Genomic DNA, 12,843 nt, shown 5'->3' with positions numbered 1-12,843 from the left:
CTGTAAAAATGGATGAACAGAGTGAATGAAACACATATATCATGGTGGGCCCACACGACACTGACCATATCAGCCACGGGGCTGGTGGCTGGGAGTAGCCAATCCATTTCCCTTTTAAATGATCTCGCCAAATGATGAACGGCCCGAACGGACAGTTTTGTTGGCGGGCCTACCATGATGTATCTGTACATCAAAGTCATCCATTCCTTTTTTTTCAGATCATTTTAAGGCATGAGCACAAAAATTAGGCAGATAAAATGCTCAATTTGACCACACCAAATAATAAGCTTGGTTGGCACAAAGCATGAAATGCTAATTGCATTAAATGCAAGAGTTATCTTTTGTGTGGTTCATTCAAGCGTTGGATTTGCATGATTTTTGTATTCATGCCTTAAAATGATTTGAGAAAAGTAATAGACGGTTAGAATGTACAGATTAATCACGGTGGGCCCACACACTGAACTGTCCGCTCGGAGCTAGAGACGGGCGGAGGCAAGACGCAATCGGCGTCCGTAGTAAATATATCTTTCGGTGGCACGTAACTCTGTACTCTTTGAACCGTTTGTATAACTCCAGATCTCGAGGAACGTCATCGCTCGTATTTCGCACGACACCTACCCACTCCAGCCCGGTTGGTGGCGGACGCAGATTGGCTACTGACAGGTTGGGTAGCGAAACTGGCTACTGAAGTGACGTCACCAAGTTATGTGGGTCCCATAATGATGTATGTGTTTTATCCACACCGTCCATTCATTTGGAAATATCATTTTAGCAAATGATTCAAAGAATGAGACAGATCCAAAGCTATATGGACCACACCAAAGAAAATAGTATAGAGAGTGACACCCACCGTTGAAACCTTCCTAAGGTCCACCGTGACGTTTATTTGCGATCCAACCTGCTCATAACTTAATTAAAACAGACATTAATTAAGGGAAAAAATAAATATCAACTTGATCAGAAACTTTTATGCCCATTACAAATTTTTAACGATGGGCGTCAATCTCTCCACTGTTATCTTTGATGGGGTCCACTCGAGCTTTGGATTTGACTCATTCTTTGCATCATGCCTTAAAATGATCTCTCGAAATGGATGCACGATGTTAATACAGAACTTGCATTATCGTGGGACCTACGGAATTGGGTGACGTCACTTTAATGGCAAGTATCGCTGCTCAACCCGTCAACAGCTAATCCGCGTCCGTCGGTGGCTTGTGCTAATTAAGCCAATCCGCGCCCCGACGTAACAGCTAATCCGCTCTTCAGTAACAGAGTCGGGGTCTTCTGTTATCTGGACAACAGAGATTTCCTGTTAATCTAATGGTTTGGCGTCCGAAGCTTTTTTTTTTTTTTTTTTTTTTTAATTTTAGTGAGTGATGACGTGGACCAACGAGGATTAGGGTATCCGGAAATCTCTGTTGGCCAATTAACAGGGGATCCGGACTCCCAATAATATTATGACATTGTCTGATTGGTGGATACTGACACGACGTTATCAGCTTCTCACTGGCCGAACCAGTTTTAAGACATTGTCAGAATGGTGGACATTGACAAGTCATTATCAGATCCCAACTGGCTGAACCCACGTTCCATCGCAGCTGGCAGCGTGGATGAGATTACTGGCGTGACTATGTATCCACCGTGCTACTCTTTTCCATTTTGTACAAGTGCAGCATACGGCTTAATGATCCAAACTGTTAGTCTAGTAGGTCCCACTGTGGATGGACGATGCACTGAAAATAATCTTAATATACCAGCTATATAGTATAAAATTCTGGCCTTTAAGTCAATAGTGAATTCAAAAATAGAGCAATGGTCATCGTTCAAACTGAAAAATTGTCCAGGCTCTTCCCATCCGTGTCAAACGTTGTGCTTGACCTATAAACCCTGGATTACATCATATGGACAATCTACGTGACCGGACCATGGGATTCACTTGCACAAGCTAAACACCTATCGATACTATGCAATACTTTTCAGTGGCCTGGCCTGTCGGACAAAAGATGGTGAGCGTTGCTGTTCATTTGTTTTTCGAAGGCGTATTTCACAGTATGATTCTAAAAATGAAGCTTACGCGAGTTTTAAGTAGGCCACATCATGAGAAACATTGGGTACTGAACTTAAAGCTTCTGGCTACCACTATAATGTTTGTTGACCCTCCAACCTATTTATAAGTGCATACTGACCTAGATAAAAGGTAAAACAAATAAAATAAAACAAAAATAAAAAATTAAGCTTAATCTAAGACTTTTGTAGCCCACAAAAATTTCTCCATGGGCATGTTTGGACTGGCAGGTTAGATGGGAGTGGATTGTATCAGGGTGAATTGCATGGCTTTCAAGGTTATAAATGGGTGCGTCAGTGAAATACATGCAATTCCACTAGATTGCTATATCCAACAGCCCAACTTGTGGCATGTTTGGACTGATGGACGACTCTTAAGAATGCAAGCCTGATGGTGTTTGGCCGGGCATGGGATTGCATGCCATCCATGGGATTGATATACTTAGTGCTAACATTTTTTAGATAGAATGGTTATAACCGTTTCGCGCCAAGAAACGGATTGCATACTCCTCTTGCCATCAACTCCATGGCTGGTGGTCTGTGCTCTTTGCGCCATACCATGCGCTATCTCATCTATACATGTACTTTAGGCATGAAAAATTCATAACTGAATTTCAATAAGAAAAGTCTATTCTCAGAAGAAGAAAAAAAAAAAAATCGTAACTATCATCTATACATTGATCAAACTATCATATATTCATGTACTTTATATATGAAAAATTCATAACTGGATTTCAAGGAGAACAGTCTATTCTCAGAAGAACAGTACAAAATTAAACAACTTGCATCTATACATTGATAGAACTATCATCTATACATGTGCTTCAAAACACAAAATTTCATAACTGGATTCCAAGGCATACAGTCTATTCTCAAAACAATCCTTCAAAATTCACAACTATCACCTATACATTGATCAAACTATCATCTATACATGTACAATAGATCAATAAAACATGATTTTTGATAACAGGATTATGATGTCCATGTATAAAATCCAGCAATAGAAAATCTATCTGAGATATAACAACAACAGATAAATCCAGCAATAGATATACCAATAATAGAAAACCATCTGAGATATGCTACTAAATCCATCTGATATTTACTAAAAAGCCATTTGAGATATACCAAAAACCAATCTAATTTAAAAAGAAGAAGATTTTATAGACTCAATCAAAACAAGAAAAGAAAAAGATTTATAGTAAAAAATAAAAAAAATAAAAAAAAAGCAAAAATAACACCAAATTAAGAATATCTAAAATATGTAATTCTCAGCAGAAAAATAAGCAATAAGAATGGCTAAAGAGACCTCAAGTACCGAATTTCCAAAGAGTTGGCCACCCATAAGTAGGAAAAAGTAAGAATATTTAGCTAGAATTATATGTTACAAGAAACGCATGTACAGATTTATAACAATGTGATTTTAGAATACTTAAAAAAATAAAACAAAGTCATTGAAATCTGATTAATTGTTGGAAATTCATTTAAGATATACTAACATGTGTAAATTCCATCTGAGATATAGCAATAATAGACAAATCCATCAATAGAGATACCAACAACAAAAAATCATCTAAGATATACCACAAAATCCATCTCAGATATACCAACATCTATAAAACCCATTTGAGATATATCAACATAAGAAAATGCAACAATATATATACTAATAACAAAAAAAAACCATCTGAGATATATTAGAAAAATCCATCTAAGATATACCAACATGTGTAAAATTAATATGAAAGATTTATACACATTGAAAATCCAGATATACTAAAAACAAAAAATTCACCTCATATATCCCTTACAATCCATCTTAGATATACCAACAATAGAAAATCCATCTCAGATATACCCACAATAGAAAATTCAGCAATAAATATACCAACAACAGAAAATTTACCTGAGATACAACTACACAAAACCATCTGAGATATTCCAACAACAGAAAACCCATCTGAGATATACCAACAACAGAAAATCCAGCAATAGGAGATGTTAATCAGATGTATGCAATGAAAGGCAATAACAATAGGATGCGAAGATCAGTATATATGACTTATTGATTGAAAATTCACCCCCGCATATATCAGAACTCCAAACGAAGCCGTTGCAGCTAACTCCATATCAGAGGGCCTGTCTCGCCGGTGACGAAGCCACATACATCAGATGCATGTAAAACTACTTCATCCCTCTCAGGCGCAACAAAAATCAGGCTTTACTGGAACATGCAAGACAAATCGAGGTTTATTCATGGAGTTTGGGCGAGGAAGAGGACCTACCTCCGCCTGAGAACACCGTCAGTTCGTGATGACAGCGCTGGCTCGACTGAAGGCGGCCATCGCAACCTGATGGTGGTTCTTATAACCCCATTTTGCGCCAAAATAATCCTCTCCCGCTACCATCTCTCTTGCTAAACCGCCAAATCGCAACCTCTGAAAACCCATCCGGATGTGTCCGTACGATGGACATCGGGTGTGAGAATGGCAGGGAGAAAAAATCCCAATCCATCTTCAAATCCATGGGATTTCACAAGTACCTCCGAAAACCCCCCGAATCCAGTGAGAAATCCAGCTGAATCTAGTAGATTTTCTCACCCGTCTTCAATCCATCGCCCATCCAAACATACGGCTATACGGATGTTGTGGGATTCGAGGAGCCTATCCCACCTAATACAGGCTACTCCAGCGCAGGCCGTCCATCCAAACACGCCCTATAGTCATTAGCCACTATTTCCTATTGTGTGGACACTTGGAATTTTTATCTACTTCGTTTCGGGACCATTGCCTACAATAAGTTAGAAAAACAGCTGAAGGTCTTGGACATAAATGCATGCATCGAGGTAGGTCCCTAGAATGAAAATGTCACCACATAGCTCGTTCAGGGGTCTCACTTAGTTCAGGGGTCTCACTTAATTTGCAGTCAGAGAAAGTAACGTTATGATGAATGTCTCATGTGGCCATATAATAGTGACTTTAGGCAAAATGCAATGATTACAAAAATGATTTCCTTTGGTGATTAAGTTGAGTTGAGAGCGGGCACGGTTGATTTTTCATCTCACAGGTAATTACTTTTGTAAATGGGTAATAATTACTTATCAATTAGTTACCGGATCATTTCCAATGCAGATGTTGATAGCTTAACTTTTGAGCACCGAATGACAACTGTAAAATGAATGTAGAGCCCATTGTGATACATGTGGCTTATATGTTAGCCTCATTTAGGGCATGAGCCAAAAAATAAGGCAGATCCAAAGCTTAAGTGGACCACACCACATGAAACTCTGTGATAAATCATTCACCTACCTTTAAATACTCCTTGAGGCTCCTAGATACTTTGGATGAAGCTGATATTTGTGTCTTCCCCTTATCCATGATTGTGTGATCTTATGAAGGGTTTGAAGACAAATAAACTTCAATGTGGGCCTGGTGAAAGAAACAACTTTCAATGGTGGATGTTCACAGACATTATTTCCTTTGGTGTGAGCCAACTGAGCATTGGATCTTACTCTTGTTTCAAATCCCTACCCAAAATGTTACGCTAAAATGGATTGACGGCATGGATATGTCAAATATATCACAGTGCGCCCCACAAATTTAAGTCAAATTTTATAGACCGTTTTTTAAAGTAGAAATACAGCCGGATTTTCAAACAGGTTCAATAAGTAATAATTGCCTATTTACCATGTATTTACGGTTATGGTGAAAAATCAAACTGGATCATGTGTTTGATTTTCCAAACCGCAATTGGATAATAATTATTTCCTTGGGTAATTATGAGAGTGATACAAATGCTTTTTAGTGCTAAAATTCAAAACATTGTCAAATATATGTAGGGCTCACTATGATGTATGTGGCTTGTCCATACCGTCCATCCATTATCCCAGCTGAGTTTAGGGAATGACCAAAATGATGAGGCAGATCCAAAGCTCAAGTATACCACACCATACGATTTAGGGAATCAAACACTTACCTTTAAAAGCTTTTTAAGACCACTATTTCCTAGCCACTTGAGTGTTGGATTTGCCTCATTTTTTTGGCTCATGGCTCAAAGTGTTATGCTAAAACGGATGGAGACACGGATGCATCATATATATGTATCACGGTGGGGCTCACAATTTTATACTAGCCCTTTTGGACTGGTTTTCCAAACGGAAATACGATTGCATTTTCAAAGTAAGCAATGTGGTTTAACGTCGCGTAAACGGGTAATGATTATCACTATTACAATAGTTTGAAGTAAAGTGGCATGTAATGCAAGACCACTCATGAGGTTCATTTTTTTTAATATACATGTCAGGTACTCACGTGACTACATACACGTAGACATAACGTGCTTAACACGTGTCATATTTACATTGTCCGTCCAATTTCTAATATCATCAAAGGCATGGCCTCAAGTATTAGCTTCATCAAACACTTTTGGGAAACGGATCGGCTACTCCCCCTGACAACATCCCAGGAGCTGGTGGTCAGTGCTCTGTGGGCCCCACCATGATGTATTTGCTTCATCCATTCCGTTCACCCATTTTTAAATATCATTTTAGATATTTATTCCAAAAATGAGAGGGATATAAATGTCATTTGGACCACACCACAGGAAAATAATAGTGATTGGATATCCATCATTTAAATCCTCCTAAGGCTCACTGTACTGTTTATTTGACATCCAATCTGTTGATTAGGTCATAAATACCCAGATGAAAGGAAAAACCAAAGATCAACTTGATCCAATACTTTTATGCCCCCAAAAAGTTTTTAATGGTCGAAGTTCATTCAACACTGTTTCCTATAATGTGGTCCATTTGAGACTGTTATGTACCTAATTTTTTGTACATTATCATAAATTAATCTAGAAAAATAGATGGAAGGAATAGATGAAACACATACATCATAATGGGCCCACAGAGCACCGACCACCAGCCATTGGCTGGTGGCAGGGGGAGTAGCCAATCCGTTTCCACACTTTTGCAAGCCAGTGGGCACACTAAACTATACCACCATTAAGGCTGCAAAGAATTATGATGTGAGTTTTATATCACACTGGAAACGGACTGGCTACTCCCCCTTCCACTTGCCTGGTGGCTGATGGTCGGTGCTTTGTGAGCCCCACCATGATGTATGTATTTCATCCATGACGTTCATCCATTTTTCTAGATCATTTTAGGGATTGATCCCAAAAATGAGAGGGATATAAATCTCAGGTGGACCACACCACAGGAAAACAATAGTGATTGGATATCCAACATTAAAATCATCCTATGTCCCACTGTACTGTTTATTTGACATCCAATCTGTTGATTAGGTCATAAAGTCGTAGATGAAGGGAAAAATAAAAATAAAAATATCAGCTTGATCCAAAACTTTTAAGGGCTCCAAAATTTTTTTAGCTCATTCAATACTGCTTCCTATAATGTGGTCCAGTTGAGTTTTTTAATAAATGTCATTTTTGTCCTCGTACAGTAAAATGATCTAGAAAAATAGATGGACGGCATGGATGAAACACATACATCATGGTGGGGCCCCAGAGCACCGAAGAGGGGAGTAGCCAATCCGTTTCCTATCATATTATGGTAGAATCGAGCCATCCAAACACGTCCCATCACGCCTGAAGTGACCTGCATCAATGTGGGTCCCACAGTCAGGGATACCCTTTTGTGTCGAGAATCATATCCTATATAATTTCGGCACAGCTTGGAGCCAGTTATCTGGAAGCAAAATGGCAAGGTTGCAGCAAATCTCTGTTTGCATACTCATAGTGCTTTCATCTTACTATCCACGGCTAACTGTCTCTCAATCAACGGTCAGCTATCTACCTGGCTTTTCTGGCCCTCTCCCCTTCCGTCTAGAGACCGGGTAAGCTGTAATTCTCCTTCCTTTGCCGATCTTTGGAATGATCTCCTTCGTGCATCCAATGGCTGCCATTCGAGATTATAAATGGTCAAATCAGAGAAAATTGCATCTTGTAGCCGTTTCTAATCTTTCTATCTATAGCATTTTTTTCCTCGAAGCTTTTCTCAACCATCCGGAAATGGCGCTATGGATTGGATGATTAGGAACGTCTACCTGGTGCAATTTTTAGGCATATACTAATCCGGCTTGTGGTCTAATAATTGGACGGTCCTGATCTAATTAAAAGTGGACCAATGCTCTACGTATGGGGTTGTTGTAGGTACGTGGGTGTGGGGGATTTGGAAGAACACCAGCTGTTTTACTACTTCGTGGAGTCTGAGAAGAGCCCCAAAGAGGACCCTCTTGTCCTGTGGCTCTTAGGCGGCCCTGGCTGCTCAGGGTGGAGTGCCCTTGTCTACGAAATAGGTACGTAATATTAAAGAATCATATGGCACATGACAAAGTGAGCCCGCCGTGTAGTGCTTATAACGATGTGTATCTGTCATCTAACCTGCTCACAAGTCGGAATGACATGAACGAACTAAAAACACATATATCACCTTCATACAAAACTTTTGTGGCTCTGATGAAGTTTTCAACAAAATTTATTTAATTTCAACTGTAGTTTAGGTTTTTTTATTTTATTTTATTTTATTTTATTATGTCCTAAAATGAGCAGCGATGATTGGAATTAATGGGACAAATAAAGGTAGGTGCTCTGTGGGCCCCACCATGATGCATTTGTTTCATCCATGCCGTTTATATATTTTTATAGATCAGTTTAAGCATTAGACCAAAAATGAGGTATATTAAAATATCAAGTGGACCACGTTACAGGAAATAGTGTTGAATGAACGTTGACCATTTAAAAGCTTTTGAGGGCTATAAAAGTTTTGGATTTATTTTTTCCATTCATAGGTCTGTATTACCTAATCAACAGATTGGATGTCAAATAAACAATACAGTGGGCCTTAGAAGGATTTTAATGGTGGATATTCAATCACTATTGTTTTCCTTATCAGTGTTTCACCTTAGATTTATATCCACATCATTTTTGGGATCAAGACATAAAATGATCTGTAAAAATAGATGAACAGCATGGATGAAACACATACATCATGGTGAGGCCCACAGAGCATCGACCATCAGCCAACGGGCTAGTGTCAGGGCGAGTAGCCAATCCGTTTCCGGGTGGCTAAACAAATAAGCCGTGATAGGTGACAGCGCAAAACTCAGACAATGCCACGTAGGTGAAATGATGATATAGTGTGGTTAACAATCGCAATTTGGAGGGATCTTTACATGGTGTGGTCTTGTATAAAGATCGGACGTGCCTAGATTATTCTCTTCTTCTTCCTCTTCTTCTTCTTTCTTTCGTTCTTTTTTTTTTTTTTTTAAAAGGTCTCGTGTAAAGATCTGCCTTGGCACACACTCACACACCCCACGCACTCACTCACACCGAAATGACTACTCGAACGCAGGATCTCATGTTGAAACTCTTATAAGTATACAACTGAGCAATAAAGTCGCAAGCACCCAACTTTAAAAAATACTAGGGAAATTATTCTAACAAGTGTTTTAGCAAAGATACTTAGTGAGTGGATCCTTAGAAGGAAGATGTGCAGTACAACACTAATAGCCACCAAAAGGTGCCGAGTAAGTGTTACCCAGGCACCTTGATGATGTGTTGTATATCCATGCCATCCATCCATTTCTCCATCTTATTTTAGATAATGATGCCAAAAATTAAGCAGATCCAAATTTCAGGTAGACCACACCACAGGAAACAGTGGTGATTGAGTGTTTTACCATGAAAAATTTCAAAGGGCCCATCGTAAAGTTTTTCGCAATGTTTGTTTCCCATCCAACCCGTTGATAATGTAAAGAAGACCTGGATGAAGGGAAAAAAAATAAAAATAAAAATCAAAGATCAGCTTGGTCCAAAACTTTTGTGGCTCATAAAAAGATTTTAATGGTCACTCATTACTGTTTCTAGTGGTATGGTCCACCTGAGACTTGAATCTTCTTAAAATTTGGGATCTAATTATAAAATGAGATGGAATAACCGATAGACGCGGTCGTCCATATACGGAAATTATATTAAGGTGGGCCCCACAAGGTTGGGGCAACATCCACTGAGCTGCTACCCGGGTAACATATGGTTTATCCATTCCGTCCATTCGTTTCTCCGGATCATTTTAGGGGTTGAACCCAAAAATTGATGCATATCCAAAGCTAAAGTGGACCATACCAAAGGAAAAGTGAAGTATTGATGTCAACCGTTGAAACCTTTCTAAGACTCCAGGGAAGTATTGATTTACACCGTTGAAACCTTTCTAAGACTCCGGGGAAGTATTGATTTACACCGTTGAAACCTTTCTAAGACTCCAGTGATGTTTATTTGCCATCCAACCTGTTCTTAACATCAGACAGACATCGGTGAAGGAAAAACACAAATATTAGCTTGACTTAAAACTTCTATAGCCCATAAGGACTTTTCAACTGTAGACGTTCAGTTCACACTGTTTCCAGTGGTGTGGCCTACTTAAAGTTTGGAAATGCTAGATTTTTGGGTTAACGCCTTAAACTTATCTGATGAAAGGGATGAACGGAGTGGATAAAATCCATGGCTGACGGTGGGCTCCACAGAGTTTACACAGCATGCTTATCGTACTGAGTTACTTAGTACGCTCAGTACGCAAACGACTTCCCATCCAAGCGGCCAGGATGGGCGCCCATCCGCCAAGTGTGAATGGAATCACGATGAATAGTTTGAATTGTGTAAAGGCCAGCCAAATGGGGCCCACAAGCATGGAAAGCTTGATGGTCAAATGTGGGCCCCACAAGGCGATTTGGCCACACTGGATAGGTGTCCGCACTTGAAAATGAGGGTGAAGAACGAGGTCAGCGACCTAGATCGGCCAAGAGAGCGGGCCGCTATCCGATTCGGGGGTCAATATATATGAAAGAATCAAAAGTGGGCACCAAATCGTTGGTTGCATGTGAGAGAAAGATGGGTCCCGCCCGTGGAATCAAGGATTGGGAATGTTTCTAATGGGTTGGATCGACTCAAAAAGTGGGCCATGGTGACAGGTGGAACCAGCCATCCCAAACCCCCCTGAAATCACCATATGAGAATCCACCTTCAAAATGCCTTCTCCACAACCCGTTCACCGCCAAAAGCGCATCACCACAATCCCCACCAAAGCCCATTAACAATCACCGCGTACGAAACCCAGCCATGAACCCACCACCATGAAAGCACAGAAAGAAGAAGAAATGGGGAATGTTGTGGATAAAATTGGACTGATTGAACGACTCCAATCAGATAATGGCAACAGCTCGGATGAGAAGTCTGGAAAGAAATCAACCTTAGATACCAACCTCAGCCATCGTGAACAACCCAAGTGCAAGGAATGGTAACCTTGGTCGCCTGGTCGACCTTTCCCTATCGCGACCAAGGGAATATTATGTACATCGATCGAATCACAAACTCGACCCCAACCTTTGTTGTCAATCTGAGTGGTGACCATAAGCACTAGTGGCAACTACAAGCACTCACCTTTGCTGTCAAGCTAAGGCCTCGCATCAACCTCGAAGGGCGGCCTCGGCCATTAGCCTCCTAGGTCGTCAACCTTGACCTCCTCGGATAATGACCACTAGGAGATCCCTTCCATATACGGCAAGGGTTACCTCCTCGAGATTTTTGCTGAAGATCCCGCCTAGATAATCATGACATATTTGGAAGATGATCCCTTCTGAGATATGTACCTGCCTAATGAAGGAATTGCCATATACGTAAGAGGTACCAAGAGATTATAAATACAGACCTAACCTACGGGAAAAGGTAGGCACAAAAACCCTAACACGACTAGACTCAGAGTGTTTATTCTAACTTAGGCTTCGGAGGATCCCCAGTTACAACTAGGGCTCCCATTGCTATTTGGTTTTGCAGTTACACGACGGTCTAGTAAGGACGATCAGATTTCAACATCAACAGTTTGGCGCTGTCCGTGGGAATCGTTTGCAAAGGCATCGAAGGACATACCTCGACAGCAATGGCAAAAGGAAGAAAAAGGGCCTTGGCTGTTATCACTGCATCAACTCCTGCACCAGCAGAGTAGCCTACAGATCCCTGGGATCCACCCTCACAACATTAAACCAACTTTGCTCTATGATGCCTGCATGGAGGTCTTACAACCGAGGAAGTCGAGTCGTCTCCTTGAAAAATCAGGTCGAAGCCTTAACCAACAATATAAACCGTATAACGTGCAGACCGGAAAGGCAGAATCCACCTCCTATCTATGGAGCAGAAGTGGGCATGACAACCGAGCTATCTCGACTCCCTCTACTACCTGACGACTCGCACATAGTTAAGTAGCGACTAGGAAAACATAGCCATGCGCCCACACACAGCACGGGAACCACAACGCTTGCTGACTTTGACCTACACCATAGGCTAGAGAAAAGAAAGCGCAAGAAAGCTCCCCAAGTGATAGCAGAGAACGAGGTCTCATGGGAGGCCAAACTCAATGAGATCCGAGGATAACATGGTGACATTCAATAAATGTACCACACTCAGATTTTGACCTCAGTTGAGGCCATATTGGAGGAAACAGAACCACCATTTACCGATGACATCATGAGATCTCAGCTTTCGTCGAGATTCTAGATGCCTCAGATCACACCCTACTCTAGAGCCGGAGATCTTACCGAGCACCTGAAATCCTTTAGGGCATGGATAGAGTTACATAGTTCCTCTAGCTTAGTGATGTGCCGGGCGTTCTCCTTGACCTTGTCAAGAGCAGTGCGAAGGTGGTATGGGTAGCTAAAACCGAAGTTAATTAGCTCCTTCTCCTTGATCTTAGGCAACCCTCTCACC

The 12,843-nt window shown here is 40.7% G+C and overlaps 1 protein-coding gene across 2 annotated transcripts in view; it reads left to right on the top strand.

Moving 5' to 3' along the window:
* The first annotated feature begins 7,725 nt into the window (after positions 1 to 7,725).
* LOC131218892 (serine carboxypeptidase-like 17) overlaps positions 7,726 to 12,843 on the top strand; it is a 108,760-nt gene continuing 103,642 nt past the window's right edge. For both annotated transcript variants that reach the window (XM_058213771.1, XM_058213770.1), the window contains exons 1-2: positions 7,726 to 7,925; positions 8,242 to 8,387. In XM_058213771.1, the coding sequence (XP_058069754.1) occupies positions 7,789 to 7,925; positions 8,242 to 8,387 (283 nt within the window). In that variant the 5' untranslated portion in view covers positions 7,726 to 7,788. The remainder of the gene's footprint in view (positions 7,926 to 8,241; positions 8,388 to 12,843) is intronic.

This window comes from Magnolia sinica, chromosome 11 (assembly GCF_029962835.1).
Source record: "Magnolia sinica isolate HGM2019 chromosome 11, MsV1, whole genome shotgun sequence".
Taxonomy (NCBI): Eukaryota; Viridiplantae; Streptophyta; class Magnoliopsida; order Magnoliales; family Magnoliaceae; genus Magnolia; species Magnolia sinica.
Note: the sequence above shows the minus strand (reverse complement) of the source record. Positions and strands in the feature narration are given on the sequence as shown.